Source organism: Stegodyphus dumicola, chromosome X2 (genome assembly GCF_044657685.1).
Source record: "Stegodyphus dumicola isolate Sdum_Otavi_A_Nest chromosome X2, ASM4465768v1".
Classification (NCBI taxonomy): domain Eukaryota; kingdom Metazoa; phylum Arthropoda; class Arachnida; order Araneae; family Eresidae; genus Stegodyphus; species Stegodyphus dumicola.
This window is the reverse complement of record NC_140781.1, coordinates 112,039,601-112,058,686: the sequence shown is the minus strand read 5'-3', so window position 1 is coordinate 112,058,686 and position 19,086 is coordinate 112,039,601. Positions and strand designations below refer to the sequence as shown.

Sequence of the window (19,086 nt, the reverse complement as noted above, 5' to 3'; positions counted from 1 at the left end):
ACGGACTGAAAGTTGTACATAGTCACCCTCCTTTTTCAATGAAATCATGCTTTCTGCACTGTAGTTTGATCAGTCATTTCATAGAATAATTTTTTCTTGGTCTCATGCCACTGAACAACTATTTAAGAGATGAAAATGACAGGATTTCATTTCCTAACATCAACAGTATATCCTAATGAATTTCTGCTGCTGCAAGGCCTTTCCAATAGAAATACTAAATTATGTCCCTGTCAGCCACTCTCTTCTCTAACACTCCGTTTATTTTCCACTGGAAGAACATGAGACAATTTCATAAAACTTTGCAGCACTGAAAGATGAACCTAACATGTTACTAAATATTTAACTACCTACCATTTCTTCCTAACTACCTACCTTTCAAGTTTAAAAATTTTCACTCTTCCTACATAATTGCATTTCACAGATCTTGTCATTTGATCACTTGTGGATTTAAGTGATGTCTATGTCAGCAACGTATCTAACCTACTTACATTTTAATCACTCAGAATATAAATTTCTCTCATCAAATAATTAATTTATGATCTAATTTCTTTACCTCGTGCCTTACATGTTATGCCACTGTGAAAACTGATTACACATCAATAAAAAACACAAAATTCATTACTCTTACTTTTTATTTAGGAATTAAAATACTTGGCTCAAAGTCAGTTGACAAATCATAAAATCATTTTATATGCAGTCTTCTTAATTCTACTCAGCTAATTTTTCACCAATGCTAGGTCTTACAAAAATATAAACAGTTAAAGAAACATAACAGCAGTTGGCACAAGAACAGAAACAGTTGAATTCTACTAAATGTATGACAGCACATTTGATAAGTATATATTTCAGATATCTCATAACAAAATATACAGTGTTCAATAATGAACTGCATTCTTGGACAGCACAACGTAAATTTAAAGAAAAAACATAAAAAATAATAAATGGTATAAATCATATACGCAATGAAGTACATTTAATAACTTAATATAAAAATACTTTTAGTTGCATCTAAAAATTATAAAAAAGATCCTGCATTAATAATTCCTAATAAAAATTTCTTGAACTTTTTGCAGCATTTAAAAATATTTGATTCATATCAAACTCATCTTTCCACATGTGAATGTGTGGTGATTATAAACTGCAAAGCAGCTAAATAAATAATATAGTATATAAATTTCATATCAGAAAATGTTTTTTAAAAATTACCCAGTAATAAGAAACTATGGGTAAGTTTTGCACTTGTATACATACAAGTTCTAACAGTCGTTATCTAATATGAGTAATTGCAGGAAGTTAAGTATGTTAGTAATGACTGCACATTTTAAAACACATGACTACAAAATAAAATCTATTGCATATTTGAGGAACTTTTGAGTTCTACTAAAAAATTAAAATATGAGATCATTTCTAGAATGAACATTAAATTATAATGCACAGAGCAATGTAACATTTTCCAACAAAATAGGCGCTGAGATTGTATGAATTTTTTGTACATACATAAAGACAACTCTTTTTAAACATAATCGTATAGATACTATGTGTTAAACAACTGTGACATAGAGTAACTTCAGTATCATTTCTCATGCTCAACAATCCAAATGTATTATTAAAGCAGATTCACGACCTACTCATATGATATGCCTAGAAATAGATGTGCAACACCCAAATAAATTTATATTTATGACTAGAATTGATATTTTGGATGAATGAAAACCAAAGACATAAAATTGCACTTCATTTTAAGTAATGGGAATAAAAAAAATTCCCGGCAAGAACTAAATAACACTGACGACTCAAATTCAGCAGCGAACATCTACAACATGTACTAAACATACTTGCACCATAGCTTATATTCATTCACATTTAGCAAGGATATCGTGTGCACAGTCATGGCTCATAAAAAATCTTACTTTGCAAAAAAGTGTTCAAATGTTTTCCTGTGACTTTAACCATATAAAAGTACAAAGGTTACTCATATGAATTAATTTTTATGCTGCATTCTACAGTTGGCTACATTCAAAATCAAACATGCTATAAAAAATCATAATTACTATTTAAATATGCTATTTAAGTATACAGATATAATTAGAATTCCACAAAAAATATTGATAAAATGTTAAGCACAGAAGAACATAAGTAACGGAAAGGAAAAGTACCTGTCCACATTTTGAAATTCTACAAAATCATGCCAAAAACTATATGTATGCCATAAAAACATGCCAGATAATTTTACTTATGTAGAAATAACATTCATACCATACATTTATTAAAGATGATATTTTATCATACACAATTATCCTCGTCTATCCACATAGCCAATTTCTGGCTTAGACTTCTATGGATTTATCAATGGCCTTGTGCTTCAATTCCAAATAATCATTTTCCCCATGCAAAAAAAAATTCTTGTCAATGCTTCTGAGCATCATTAATTCCTCATGCCTAGCATTTCAATCTTTCCTTATGCATATATGTTTCACAAAGCATATTTTTATCTATGCATTTAAAAAATATTTTCTACACTGGTCAAAAAAAATGTTCACTGATGCATATTACTGTGGAAATAATACCAATAATTTCCAATTACTGTGGCTTCAAAGCTAATTATTATTTTTAATTTGCAATTATTGTCTTTATTACCATTGGGATTGTAAAAAATTACAGTCAAAAGAGACATTAGTCAGGATAAAAGAATGCCTGCTTAATCCAAAAAGCAAACCAAACAGCAACTAGTCACACTAGAACACACGCAATATATAAATATCCATAGTCTATTTATTATCTTTATTTAAAAAATTAGTGCTCTTTACGTGTTCTGATTTTTTAATGAAATGACTAAAACTAATTTAAAACTGCTAATTTAAAAAATTTTAATTTAAATTTTTACTAATTTAACAAGATTTGTACAAAACAAGTACAAATCGAAAAGTAGAGCATAAGCTTTCAAAATTATGATCAACAAGGCGTTTACTTAATTTTATTTTTGGGGGGGGATGAAGTAATACTATTTTTCTAAGCGTAAAGCACTATAATTTTTCCAGGAGTTGGTAACAGAAAACTGAAACACACGGAAAAAGAAAAGGCTTGATCAAAATATGGCAAGTTTAAAAAAATAATGGTTTAGAAAAGCCTTCTCTGAAACTATTCTAAAATGAAAAAAATCACAAAATTGGTAATAACAGCCTTTTTTCTAAAAAAATTCAGAATAAGTTCAAGCTAAAACAAATTACTGCAATTTCTTGATTACAACACATCTGCATGTATAACGTTTTTATCTTTTCTAGTGAATATTCAGAATTTCTTAGGCTCTGTATAAAATATGCACTTAGACCATGAACATCTAGAGATTTATATCCAAGGAAATATTTTAAATGCAGATATTAAATGCTCTTCATTTATGCAACTCAGAATGCAGAATGAACTCAAAGGAAGTCGTATACCAAGCAGCACATGAAAATGTAGTGACTAATACTTTCGAATCCAAATAACGATTTTAATTTAACGAAGAGATATATTTTGGCTTATTGTGCAAAAGTATAATTTGATAATATGAATTTAAATGCAACAGGAAAAAATTCTGTGAAGTATGAGTTACCATGCTTAAAAACCAGTACTTAATTTGGAAGAATTCTTTATCAGGCTTTTCACATTCTCCATATACCATTTTTCGGTTTTCTTTAATTAGTTTATATAAACTAAATTATAGAATACAGTTTTTATATTTTATGGATCAAGCCATAAAATACATCTTTGACATAAAAAAATCTATGTATTTCATTCTACAAATGAAATAAATACAAAACTAGGACTTAGTGATCAAAAATTTCGTGTCAAAATGAGCTGCTTATACTATGCAAAAAAAAGCTCTACTAAAAGATGGCACAGTCTATGGTACTCCATTCTCAATTTTCAGAAATGAAATCAGTTATAACAAATACAGGTTGTTGACTAATAACATATAATAGGTATATACAAAACATATGCAAATTTGGAAGCCCATTATGATATTTTAAATAAGGAAATAAACTGTATAGTGTAGAGTTGGCCATTCTTTCTGGAAATTAAGCTTAAAGATAAATGGAGAATACTGACATAAATCACATAGTGTTTTTTTTTTTTTTTAATAGAGAAAATATTTATTGTTTGAGATAGTAAATGATGATTAATTTCAGCAATGTACTTAAATGTACTTGTTTCAGCAATGTACTGTCAATTTTTTATATTAAAAAAATATCAGTTCTGAAATGACAGTCATTTTTGACAACATTACTATAAAATACAAAAGCTGAAAACTTTCAATATTATGGACAGGTAAAAAAAAAATTAATTTAACCAGAAATTACTAAAAATAGAAAGAACAGCTAATAAAATAAAAAATTATGACAACAGACCTCAGACATGAGTGATATTTGAAGAAAATAAGACAGGAAGTTTATGTATTAACAAGATCAGAAAAGAGAAACCATTTACACAATAACTAATTTATCCCAAATGTCACCTAAGAATTTAAAAATCTCATGTTAGATTGATGATGTTTATCACTATCTTCCTATCCAACAAAAACTTGCGTTAACATATAAAAATAAACTATGAAAAATATATAACTAAAGATAGAATTAAAACCATAGACATCTAATTTTGAAATTAATCCCATAGCCAGATCAAATCAATCAAAGTGCCATGCATTTTCTTGATTCATTAGCTACTTCAGTTCAGTAAACCACAAACAATATAGCAATTCAAAAACATGGAATCTATGTGAAAATTTGAGGGCTGTTACTAAAATTATGATTCACGGTTAAAAAGAATGTTATTGAAACCATGTATACGGAAAACTGAAAATTGAGAGCATTTGCACTGCATAACTTTCAGAATTTAACCTTTAATAATACCATTCATAACACGAATGCATTCAAATGAATTTGCATTATATGCCATTACTATTTATGAAAATTTAAAAATGAAGAATTTATATGATTTTTTTAAATCACTAGATGACTTTGAGGGAACGCTATATTAGTGGTTGCTTAGTTTCTCAACACTTCATGTAAGAATCCTTGTATGTAAGAATACAGATCAATTTTTTGCAAGCGAAAACAAAACAATATGAAATAATACTCCCATGACTCTTGTCCTTTTTTTTTATTATTTTTTTAATGATCACTATTCATAACTCCCAATACTCTTACAGTAACTTCATACACAAACCCATTTAGATTGTTTGTAATTCAGCTTATAATGTTTGCTACACACTGCTGGCATGAGAAATTTTACAATTACTAGAGGTAAGCCTTGTGTGCTCTTAAACACTGTCAATCTTTTCCTTTCCTTAAATACTGACATCCTTCTGAAAAATTTTGCTTTTATACGAGTCCCTAAAGCTGATTTATGTATACTATATGTCCCTAAAGCTATATGTAATCCCACTACATATATTCCACACGGATGTGTCAAATTTACCCACAAGAAAATGAAATTGTATATATAAATGAAGAATGAAAGAAAGAATGAAAACCATTGAGATGACTTATTATAGTGACATAGAAAACTTCAAAAATTATCACTCAAACTTAGGCACAATTTCTATACTTTCTGAGACATAATTTTGTTACTTCGGATATCTTTCAAGAAACACAGTATATGTGTTGGTATACATGTATGCACCAGTGACTACACACACAAAAGCTGTATAAAACACAGATTTTTTAATTTATAAGCTGCTTTTAGCATATGTTAAATACAATTGACAACCATTAAAATAATTACAATAAGGAAAAGTATAAAGAATGAGCAGAATTTTACATAGTACAATGCTCCATATAAAATATTTTGGCACAAGATAAGTACATCTATGTTTGCAAACCATCTTACAATCAAAAATAACTTAAGCATGTAAAAATATTATGCAATAAAATAAAACTTATACTCTAAACAGACATTTAAGACAGACTGAGGAACATTTTTTTCTATTGCATACTCAATAAACATACAGTATTATCTAAACAACTGTTAATAACAGACTGAATTTTTTTTTAATATATGTAAAAATTTCAATCATGAATAAAAACCTAAGAAACTTGCACATATGACTAGAACAGCAGTAAAACTTTTTCTCTTTGCACTAAGTATTTTCTTGTAATCAAAAAATCATTTGTTTAAATTTTTGTTTTTTAGCATTTAGTATTAGGATAAAATATGTATAATTACATTACTATGATCATAAAATTTGTATTTTAAATGTAAAATTTAAATAAATTCAAATTAAAAACTCGTTTATAAAATGGTAATTTTAATAAATAAAATAAAATGGATGATTAAAGTTGAAATTATTCTTTGCCTCCAAACAGACAAACCAATACAGCAAGTGCAAATCAGCTGAGATTCAAAAATTCTGTGGCCTTTCTTTTACAAAAAAAGTCATACCCAAATTTTTTATTAAGATTGCAGTTTTTTACAAATACGTAATACTGATAAAGATATAACATTAATTTTCGTAAAACTACAGTTTTCGTTCTCTAAATAATTTCTAAGATCTTTCTGTACGAGCATCAATGACTTTTAACTCCCACAATAAATCAACAAGCATATGGCACATAAACATACAGCAGTTATGATGTAGATACATTGGTTCATTTAAGATGTTACTTCAAAGCTTCATTAAAATGTAATACTTTTTTGCCAATTATATATATACATTTAATTTCATTGTCAAGAACTATATAAAACATGCATTTTTACACATCATATGACCACATAAACACTTTTAAAATTATATTTTTTTTACACAAGAATTGATACTTGACACATTAAAAAGAGTAAACTCTAAAAACTTTTGTACACTTTTAGCAGCTTGTTCTTTATGCTGAAATTCAGCATTTTGATTTTAAAAAAAAAAAATTCAGCCTTACTCATTCATACAAATTTTTGCCCCATTTTTAAATATGCAAACATTTCAGAAACCAGTTTAGATGTAAAGGAGTAACTTTCTTTCCATTTTTACTTACTTCATTTGCATCTAAAAAAGGAATTGCTCTTCAACACATCACACACTTATGTGTGAGAAAGATTTCAAATCAAAGATAACAATTCGAGTTTCAAATTTAATATTATGGATAAGACAAAAAATTACTGGGAAAATGCCTCAAAAATGCTTGCTGAAATGTTCACAGTTGAACAGCATGTTTAATGTTAACTGCTAACTATTTTACACTTAAAAACGTATTGTAGATATACTTAAGCAAAATATGCTTCAGCAAAGAGTAATATATATTCCATGATTCGCAATATATATTCTAGTGCCATGATTTAAAATAAACTTTAAAACAGCTACTAATGAGAGAAAAAAGCTGAATAAAAATTGAAGTTTATATATTTGAAATTATTATCATCATCAATTCATATTAAAAATTTATTATAATGTCAATAATTTTATAACAGATAATTGTCATATTATAAATATATATAAAAAGATCACTATTGTATTCATTTGACACATACTGTGTTATCTTACCCCTCACCCCACCTTTGCAATTTCCTGCATTTCAAAGTCTTAAAATATTAATACATATTTTGCATGCCATTAAAACACACCAAAAATCACTTAATTTCCAAAAATAAAAAACAACAAAAGCATGGGCTCTTGAGAAAGATTTTCTCCTTGATGCAGGTAGGAAGCATTTGCGATTTAATGCCATATAACGAGCGAGATAGTAACTTATAAAAATTTTTATACAATATATACATATTACACACACACACATATATGTGTGTGTGTATGTATACACGTACAAACACATTTTCTTAAATACTTGTAAATCACACAGATTTTCTTGCATTCATAAAATTTTCTATCAAAATATTTAGATGACAGGCCTATCTGTTTATTTCTGTTGCATTATACAACTAGGCCCTTTTTTCTTCAATTTACAAAATATCTATAACATATTTTTCCTAAAAGGGTTATACACATCATAAATTTATGCAAACAATTTCTCCTAAAATGGCTGAAATCAACAGGCCGTGGCTTTTCTTCATAGTCTTTCATTCTATGACATCATCTATCAGGCCCAGTTTTGCTGATGTTATACACCTCCGCTTTTTTAAAATTTCCAGATAAACTTCATGAACTACAAAGTAATTTTCCAGACAAAAAGTAGATGCATCAAAAAGAATATTTTTTTCAAACATAAGAATGAATAGTATTAAAGAAAAATCAATTAGTTAAATGAATATGACAAAAGTTCAAATTTAGCCAAAGGATTTTAAATATAAGTCATAAAATAAAACACAAATATGTCCAGTGCAAAGGGTGTTTGTTCATGAAAGATTTATTCATGCAAGTTTTCCGAATTTAATTTTCTAATCCTAAATATGTACTTTCAGTTATAAAATTCTAAATAAGAAAGAAAACTATATGAAAATTTCAGCGTTGAAAAGAGAGCAGTTTTGAAAGCATAAAAGTAAACCATCTATATGGTTAGCACTGTGGTGATTAGTCATCCAAGCAACAATGGAGTGTACTCCGTCTTTTGCATTGTTGCATATGATTACGGCAACCTTAAAAGGAAAATTTAAAAAGGAAAAAAAAAAACAGAGTCCCATCTCTCAAGAAGGACACATTTTAAGTCTTGAAAAAGGATCAATTCTCCAATGAGCCTGAAGTTCCTTATGAGTGCTGTGAGGATATAAATTATGCCTGATTATAATGGTAACTTCAAAACACCAATAAACCAGCTTTTGCAAAAATTTCTAACTCACAAGTAACCAGCATCTAGTTTTGCTTTTAATGACTTAGCATCTCTTGAGATTTCAAAACCAGAAGTTATGGTTTTGAAATTAATCACACCCAAATTTATCACAGAATCAACTAACATTCGGAATCTAGAATTCTACTGATTCTGTAGAGTAACATAACAAGAATCAATACAGTCATGGAGGAGATCTTCCTTCAGATACTGCCTCATTGACTCAGGATTTACTTATGAAAACAGACTGATTGATCCATATACAACGCTCAAAACAGAATTGATGAATCTGTCACAAGAATCTTTCCAGCCAGAAATTTGCCAGTTACTATCTTGAGAGGAATCAGTCTCTTGACAACCTTTTGATTTGCTTACGGACATAAAATATCAAGCAGAATTTTAAAATGCTCCTGATAACTTAATGTTGGAATTATTCCTTCAGCATTTCCCTCTGTCCAATCTGGCCATGGGATTCAAATATATAGTCATAAAAGTTATTGACATACAACAGTTATACATAAATTTAATATAAGTTATTGACATAAATCATTTATTGACGTAAACATTAGAATAAAAGTTATTGACATAAAAAAGTTATTGATATAAAAGTTATTGACATAAAACAGAGTATCCTAATAAAAGTGAATACTAATATGTTTCTTTGAAATTTTATTTGATACTGAGGAAGTTTTTCTGCTATATTCTTGTACATAAGACTACTATAATTATATATATATGTATATATGTGATTTATTAAAAATTGCATGAAACAATATAAGCTAAAATGAATAAATTCAGAATATTTATAGTTAACAAAAAAAAGGGGGGGAACTTACTACTAAGAGTAATCAGTCCTCTCTGTATATACCTGAAGTAGCAAAATAAATTGCACACAGCAGCAATCTAAAATTAAATTTAACCTTTTGAATCAAGTAAAAAGTCACAAATTTGGTATACATTTAAGTACACACACATAAAAGAGGGGAAAAAATGAAAGCCAATTTCGAATAAACTGGTAGCTAAACCAAGAACTGAAAGCTGCTGTTATTCAGCAGTAATAATAAAAATAAATAGTACATTTTAAATTCATATCAAATTCAAACAGCAAAGGAAAAAGGTGGTGGGTACAAAAAAAGCAGTGAAAACAAAATCCACAGCATAAGACTTAGAAAAGTAATATGCAATTCTAAAAGTCTGCAAAAGGTAATTTTACAATTCTCACAGCATCTTTGTTTGGAGTGAAGTATCCCAGAAAATGTAAAAAAATCACAGTCTCTCTTTTAGTTAACTATGTGCAATTTAGGACAAAATTTGTGTAATAAAACTTGCTTTTGACTTCTACTTTGTCTCTTTCCAATTAAAAAAAACTGATTTATAAAAATCAGATTTTGTTTTTTTAAAACTGATTTATAAAAATGCCATGACATTTCCTGGTCCAACTGGATGGAAAACACTTTTTTTTTTTTTTTTTTTTTTTTTTTTTTTTTTTTAATTTAAGAAAATTAGTTTAATTTTTTGGTCCTTTAGAAAGGCACTTCTGCAGATACTGTACATAAGGTAAATAATTTTTTACATTTCTAGTTTGCACCTGCACATGTTCTGTTTAAATCAATTTTCTTTTCAGTTACATTAAGGCCTAAATACTTTTTATTTAATGTTAAATATTTTAGGTAGTTTTCAGTTGCTACATTATTTCTTCTCATTGCTTTTAGGCATGTATTAGCACTTCATACCATTTACTGTTTTTTCAAGATTAAATTTTTCTGCACACAGAGTAAATCATTTTCAACCATTCTAATTTCAACCTTGGTATTCAGAAAATCTAGTTAATATATATGTATGTATGTATACAATAAATGTGGAAAATATTAAAAACTAAAAAAGTGTATATTAAGATTATAACTTAACTTAGCAACAGCTCCTTAATTTCTCATTTTAATTTTAGGTATTTCCCCTCCTTATTCTAAAAATAGTAATGATTTTTCTGGACTGTGTAATTCTCAGACTGATCCATATCATACGACTTTTAAGTAAAAATTATGGCTAATTTGAACGCAAACTTCTCTGTTAAAGTAACATACTGAATAAATATGCAATTGCTTTCTGCCCCTCGGCAAAGGTAGACAAATGCTTGCTGCTTCTCTTCTTATTAAAGAACTATAAAAAATCTTATGTTTTTGAATCGGGCATGATTAGAGTGTTAAATGAATTGTGGCCACAAATGCCGATTAAAATATAAATGAATATTTAATCTGCTTTGGTTACCATGTTTACAGATTATTATGGATCAATATTCACATAATCAACATTTTTACATATCTATATCTAGTCAGACAGGATCTCATAAATGTGGATAACCCACTGGATTTCAACTATAGAATCATAAAGTGTGTTAACAAAAAGGTTGAAGCTTTGCTATGACTATTAATTTTATGTTATTCTACATCCATATGAAACACAGCTCTTGATCTGTGCAATATCCAGAAATGAAAAAAAAATATCCTATCATCACTTTCATGCAACATTTCAAAATTTATTTGAACACGGCGTTTGTATTAAAAGTGATTTAACAAGTTTTTTCAAGAAATGAGAATATGAATGTTCCATATCACTTCAGTTATGCATTCCCAGCCATTAATCTCTGTTTAAAGAATGTGCTTCAAGTTTCTGCAATATAAATTTAACGAATGTTTATCTATAAAAGTAATTCATACTCGTTTTCTTTCAATCATAATGTCTTAATTTACAATAACTTTGGTGAAACAAAACTCAAGTACTGCTATTTATTTTAAAATTTGAAATCAAGTAATTCATGAATAAAAAGTAAGGTTCTAATGAGTGCAGCTAGAATTATAACCATGCAGAAAAATGGTAGTAACACGATTTGAAAATTTAAATATGTAATGTTAATTACCTTATTATATGCAAATTTTTAAAATGCTGCAATGTACCGGGTCATTCAAAAGGATGTATGGTATTTTAATAGGCTGTAATAAAATTATTTTTGAACAAAAACCACCAGAATGGCTTTAAAAGGAAGGAAAACTCTCCCCCCCCCAGCGTGTATTCCGTACAGAAGGTGTGGTGACACTGTCATCACTAGAATGAAAAAAGTCATTTCAATAAGAGAAGGTATTTTGTCTTGTAGTATACAAAATCAGAGTCTGTAATTTTGTGCCAATCACAACTCTTTTAAATTGTTTTGAAATTTTAAAAAATGCTGAGAAAGTTGCATATTGAAATAATATTGAAAAAAAAAAAGTTTCAGAAAGAAGCAGACAGACATTTTGAAAGAAAACCGGACTGAACCCAAACACAAACCTGAAGATTATAAGATTCTCACAGTTTCTTCTAATACAGTAATCAAACCAAGGACATATGATGGAAAATCAACACAGAGTGTATGCAAGACCCAGTTTTTAATCACGACGGAAACTAACAAGTGGGACTCCCACATGAAGGCCTCACAGTTAGCTGCATCATGCCGAGCTGATGTTGTAGACATGTTGGGAGTACTATCAGAAGACCAAATTTCAAACTTCAATGCCCTCTCGAATGTGCTAGAGCTGAGATTCGGGGGAAAATGCATAAAGGACTGTAGCTGCCTACAATTCAAATCTTGCCAGCAGAAAATCATGGAAAGCCTTCAAGAACTGGTGACTGACACTGAAAGAATGGCTCGTCAAGCATATACGGACGGTCCACCAGATGTCCATGAAACTCTGGCTTCAATGCATTTCATCCATATAGTCAATGATCTGGAAATTCAGAAGATTCTAAGATTGGTGGATCTGAAAGACATAAAATCCTCCTTGGTCTATGCCACAAAGTTTGAGTCGACTCAAAAAGTGACTCGAAAAGATCGTCATCCTATCAGAGTGTCTCAAAAAGAAAACTCAAATTTTGATGGCATAAAATGAGAGAAGAAATTAGAGAGATTCGGGAAGCATTAAGAAGACCGAATACAAGCAACAATGAAAAGAAAACAATACTGGAACTGTAGTGGAACTGTGGACTGGGAGGACATCTCTGCAGGAACTGTCTCATAAACAAAACACAGGAAGAAGCTCCTTTGAAACCAAACCAGGAATATGACTTTGAGATGAAAGTAAAGGCTTCTCCCACAGAAATGTGGATGCTTTATCCAGGAAGCTTTGTTCATATCCACCAAAAAACATCAACATCACCCGATCCAGATCTGTGGAGTGAGTGATGAAAAAGTTACAGAAGATCAATTGGCGGATTTTATTATTAAGCCAATAATAAAGCTGAAGGAATCGTTGGATACAAAACCCATGATTCATCTAATTTTGATCTATGGCATGTGCCACTCAAACAGAAAAATGAAATTCCCTGATTTTTCCAGGTGTATTTCAAAAAAATTTCAGTCTATCTGCCTAGTGTGCGCTGACTGTGCCGAGAGGTAAATGAACTGTGGTACCACTTGAAAACACAAAAATTTACCAATTACACATGACTTAATATATATATATAATGTTTTATTCTTGGTGGGAAATGAAAACAATTCCCATCCTAGTCAAGGTTGAAAATACTGCTGCGTAGATGATTGGAAATTGCATCATAGTGGGATGATCTGATGGAATTTTAGAAGAAGCATGACAAGCTTGATAGTTAAACGTCATTAATTTTTTGGACGATGAATTTCTCAGCACATATCTTCATAACTGGCAAATATTAGATATATTAAATGGTTAGCATTGATAACTGATTACTATTTTTTTATTTTACTGCAAAACGATAAAGGAGGCATTTATTAAAAAGAAAAAAAGGTTTAAAAGATTTTGCGATAAAATACTAGTATACAGTATGGCCTTGGCATGATTTTGAAAATTGTCGCCAACACATATGATCCAATCCAAACCCACATATGATCCAATCTCTTATAACTTCTTCATCAACATATTCTTATCTGGACATGGTCCTTTTCCCATGTACTACTTTGCACGAAATTTGAGCGATTCAGACAAGTGCGTATGTGGGGAAAAGGGAGACCCAGAACACTATGTTTTCAAGTGCCAGCTCACAAAAGAGCTACACTGCAAAGGAAGGTCACAAATTACGCCTGAGTACATTAAATGCATGCTAACGATACCTCAATTACAACAAAAGGTTTCCTTGATTATGAAGAAACTTTTTGCATATAAAAGAGAAGACATATGTCAAGATGCTATCACATCTGTATAAATACCTCTTATTCTACAACTTGCAAAAATAATGCAAGATTTCAGAAATATTGCAAGTGTCTGAAACAGGCTAAATATGGTATAAAGTTTTTATAAAATAGTTACATTAAGAATTTGGACTGTATTAATGTAATAAGTAAATCATTAATTAAAAAATAATATAAATAATATACGACTCTATTAGATATATTAGTGTTAATGTAAGTATTATGTGATTTTCTAATGTATATTTTCTGTATTTATGATACATTAATTTACAAAAATAATAATGTAAGATTTCAGTGCTGATGCATTTGTGTGTAACAAGTTAAAAAAAAAATGAAAGGAAATGTATTAATAAGAGAATTCGCCTTAGTAATTCAACTAAGTATGATAAAGTGCACAAAAAAAAAAAAAAAGAAAAGAAAAAGAAAAAAAGAAATCCTTCAATTAGCTCCTTAAAATGATGTTTATTTTAATTCGATGTAACTAGATATACTAATGTAAATATATTGTTTGTATGAAGTACAATGTACAATGAAAGTTTGTATGTATGTTCGAAGTAATTATGTTATTTCAATCTGCCATAATCCAACTTTTGTTAATAGGTTAATTTCTTTGCAATAATTGTATACTATGTCTTTGTAATTGTATATTCAATACGTAAGTCTAATATTAATGTAAAATTACTATGTAAATGTCTTGGTAGGCTAGCATCCGATGCGGGCCAACTAAAAGCCCAGCGGGGTACAGTAGTGCGGCGGAGCAACACCTGTAAAAGTCACTGACGAAGTTCTGGTGCTCCGTCCACTTTTCCCTGTCCCTGTCCCTGTATATAAGAATGGGATGGTATTTTCTTTGGTTCAACATGCACTGCACATGCAAGTCTCTCAACTGCCGAGGTTACTGGAAACCAAAAGGTGTTGGAAACTTGCTTTGCCTTCCTAAAAGACAATTTGACTGGAGCTGTGAAAATTGGCTCGATGCCAGCTGTCCAAATGATGCTCATGCAATACATAATTTGCCAAGAAAGTGATCTCTTCCAGCGCTGGCACAAAAATCCCTTTTTGAGGATCACAATACAAAATTCCCTGACCTTTTTCAGACTCTGAGTGAAATATTTAAATTCCAACTTTTCCTCGATTTTTTTGGTCAACTTTCAAATTCCCCGACTTTTACCGGTTTTTAGGTTTCCCATATAGCATGATAACCCTGTATAAATCTTGATTGTGTGGAATTTTGATCTCTGGGTTGGCTGGGATATTTATCCCTCCTTGGATTGTCGCTAAGTGTTGGGGCATTAATAATCATGTGACGGTTTTCAAACAGCCACGGTCTGGGAGTTCCTCCTCCCTAATGTAGTGGCGCTGTATAAACTTATGAAATCTTTCCAGAATTTTTGAAAATCATATTCATCATCAAACCAAAATTTACAAGCTAATATTCATAAAAAATAACTAAATAGTAATCTTACTGCTTTTGTTACCAAAAAAACATAAAGCAAATGTGAGACAAATGCTATGATGTCAAAGATATATTTAAATTGTGTAACGGGAAAAAATACTTCATATGTGTGTACACTGTAAAGAAATATGCTTTATAAAATGTATAAATTTAATCCAGAACTCATAATAGTGTTAAACAACCACTAGCACAAATTAACATGCTTTCTCAAAGGTATACAACTTACTCTGTTTCGGCTTAGAGTTGATATACTGTAGCAGCTTTTTCCTTCTATACACATTTTGTATGGGCATAATCGGGGTGCATCCATCAGTGCACAAACTCTATGAATAAAATTATGTCTATATCATTAAGCAAAAAATTAAATACAGTACAAAGTCCAAAATCCGGACTCGTCAGGACTTTGGCGATTCCGGATTTGGGATTTTTCCAAATATTAGATCATCAATTTAAATCTGGCAAGATGGCATGCAGAAATTATACAATTAAAAATATGAAACCGTAATTCATGAAATAAAGAACAATTATGATCTAAAGGGTATCAAAATTTACCAAAAAAAAGCTTAATATTTATTTGTTTACTTTATTAAACATTTCTTTCAATGTAAGTTGTTTAAATTGCTTCCACAAAAAATTCAAAAAGTTCCTTTTTCTTATGTCATATACAGTTTGATTTTCCAATGCCATACTTCTCGGATATGCCTTTATCCATCTTTTGCAGCAATTCCACTTTTTGTTTAATGGACATCAAAACATGGTTTCACTTTGTAGATCCTTTGGCAGCTCCAGAATTGGAAACTCTTTTCGACATAATCAAAAGTTCGAGCTTAGTTTTTATAAAATTGCCGTAATAATAACAGTCTGCGAAAAATAATAAGCTGGATCAAACTAGAAGATTAGGGAGCAGCGCAGTCCGCTACATTAAGTGAAATGCCTTAGAATCAGTAAAGATAATTTTAGCCTAGCTTAAGCGTCCGTTATACATTATTGGCTGCGTATCACAAGATTGGTGATGAAAGCCAAGATGATGGTGATTGTTTTTGTTAAATTTTGTCTTGCTGCCATTGCATACTGAATTAAGCTTGGATTGTATTAGTTTAATTATTTACTATACCTATGCTTATTTCTTGCACATGCTTAAAACTAATCCGAGTCCTGAATAAATAAACTTCCACATATACTTAATGCTTTATCTAGGGCCAGCACTAAATACCGCCTGGTGCAATCTCTTCGGGTCCTAAATTCTGCTACAAAACACCTTCCTAAGTTCTAAATTTTTGCTGCACCTAAACTTTAGATCCCAGTGCTTTCCCTAAATCAACCCCTGAATCCCTTAATTTTGCCACTCAGTGCTTCTCCAAATTCCAAAAATTTAATCTTCCCCAAATTCTGCCATCCAGTGCCAACATATTCTGATGCCGCTTCTGAGTTTATGGTAAATAACATATCATTTATTCTTAATTAAAATAGCACTAAATGTAATTTTTTGGCCTATGAGTTTCATTCACAAAATCTATTTTTAGCATATGAAAAGAAATTTTTATTGAATTTTTCCTCGTCAACATTTCTTAAAGCATTTAAAAATCTATGATCATCGCCAAGCGTAAAATTAGCATAAAAGGTTGCCATGTGCTTGTTATTCAATTACTAATATAAAAAAAAAGTTTAGACATCACTGCATGAATTATTACTGAAGCTGTCATGCATTGATAAACATGCGATCATGAAAGCAAAATATAATAAATAATGACTTGCCAGGTCGGCATCAGGGATATAAATACGTGAATTTTTCGGTTTGAGATGTCTGTATTAACTGTATTTACATGCATCATATTATATTCTGAGCACTCTGTGATTGATGAACTTTCCACCACAAAGCTTCGCCCAGTGCTCACATTTTTTATCAAATTTCAGCACTCATATGGACTTTTTCATTGAAATTGTTGCTGTATATACTAACTAGGACTATTATATCCTTCAGAAAAATATGTTTTCTCATTTTAAAATCTTAGTTATTTTTTAAATTGTAATTATTCAAGATTTCAGCCCACAGCCAAATGGCATGGACTCTCTGTCATCACGTGACGAGGTTCTCCAAATGGACTTTGATTCTCTTATGTAAATATTGTATATCTTATATTTAATCAAGACTCATTAATCGGAACTTTCATCTGAGGAACTATGTTTTTTGCTATTTGAAATATCTTTGTACGTAATGTTTGTTTTAATGTACGTAAACTCATCTTGTACTTGAATTATATGTTACACCACCCCACAATTTAAAATTCTAAAGTGGCAATATGCCACCTTTCTTTTTATTATTCACATCTTGTCTCTGTGACACCTTTATATATAAGGTCACTCAGACTAATCTCACAAATTTATGCTTACATGATTGTTTTTCCATTATGAGGTATTTTATTTAGTGCCTAAGTGAAATTAAGAATCGGAATATTTAAGTGAAAATCTCCACATGTTTTATTATGGAAGATGTGTGTATTTAATTATGGCAAAGCACACTAGGGCTATCTGCCTAAGGGGAGGGATGCCTTCGTGGAGGACTTTCTAAGGGAAACTGGCTCGTATACACGTTACACATGGGGAAAACCACGAAAACACCCATGCAGCCAGCTTGTCCACGGGATTCGAACCGAACTACCAGTGTTCAGCGACTTTACCGCTCGTTTATTATGGAAGGAAAAATCAAATGTGCATGCGTAAAGAATACAAAAAAAAAGTTTGTGGCTTTGAGGTTCGGATTTTAGATCATTCCGGATAATTGGACGTCCGGATTTTGGACTTTGTACTGTATTACACAATTAGCAAAAGTTACATAGATATTTTAATGTTACATTATGATGATTAAATTGTGCATACATAAGGTGTTGAAAACCAATGTCTATAAACTTCATTCTTTCAGTATTGCAACTAGGCATGTACATATATTGGGTCGTCCGGAAAGTTCAACAATTCTTTATTACAAATACAAATGAAGCAATACGAAAACATGCGAAAATTTCATTGAATCACATCAGCACCATTTTGATCTACAGCATTTTGCCATTTCTCTGATAGCTGAAGAACAACTTTCTTAAAAATTTCACTATGTTCTATTTGAAAAGAAGTTAACGTGGTACAGTTTGACAGTCCCAAGTAATGAACTAAAGGCCACTCAGAGAATTTTTAAGTAACCTGAAAAGATGAAGGTCTGAGGAAACAAGATCAGGTGGTGAATATGAGAGGTGACAAAAAACATATTGAATAAATCTTTGTCAGGCATCTATTAAAATTCGAGGCTGAGCATTGTCATGATGGAAGACAACACAAAAACTGTTCAGTCCTGGGCACGTTGCTTTGATTTCTGCTTTTAAAAACCGCCATTTGGAAACAGAATTTTCCTGAATTTATTGTCTGTTTTAGTTGCAACAACTCATAGCACACAGCAGCTTTGTAGCCTCACCAAACATACACAAAGCATTACTTTGGGGGGGGGATGCAGCCCCTTGTTGTTGTTATTAATTTGGCTTACCCCATAACCATTTTTTGTAAGATTATTATATATTATCTACTTTTGATCTCCAATAATCAGCTGTTTCAAAAAAGAAGCTTTTTTATTTTGTTTCAGCAAAAAATACCATGCCAAGACTTGAGCAAGCAGATTCTGTGTTGATAAAGTACCCATTCAATATAGTGGTTTA

At 30.4% G+C, this 19,086-nt stretch overlaps 1 protein-coding gene across 3 annotated transcripts in view; it reads right to left on the bottom strand.

The window, feature by feature from the left end:
• Positions 1-614: 614 nt before the first annotated feature.
• The window catches only part of LOC118190062 (guanine nucleotide exchange factor for Rab-3A-like), a 107,623-nt gene continuing 89,151 nt past the window's right edge, over positions 615-19,086 (bottom strand). For 2 of the 3 annotated variants that reach the window (XM_035360753.2, XM_035360754.2), the window contains exons 9-11: positions 15,615-15,711; positions 9,578-9,644; positions 615-8,123 (exon numbers count right to left, since the gene is read on the bottom strand). In XM_035360753.2, coding sequence (XP_035216644.1) covers positions 8,038-8,123; positions 9,578-9,644; positions 15,615-15,711 — 250 coding nt within the window. In that variant the 3' untranslated portion in view covers positions 615-8,037. The remainder of the gene's footprint in view (positions 8,124-9,577; positions 9,645-15,614; positions 15,712-19,086) is intronic. The other variant, XM_035360755.2, reaches the window with a different exon arrangement.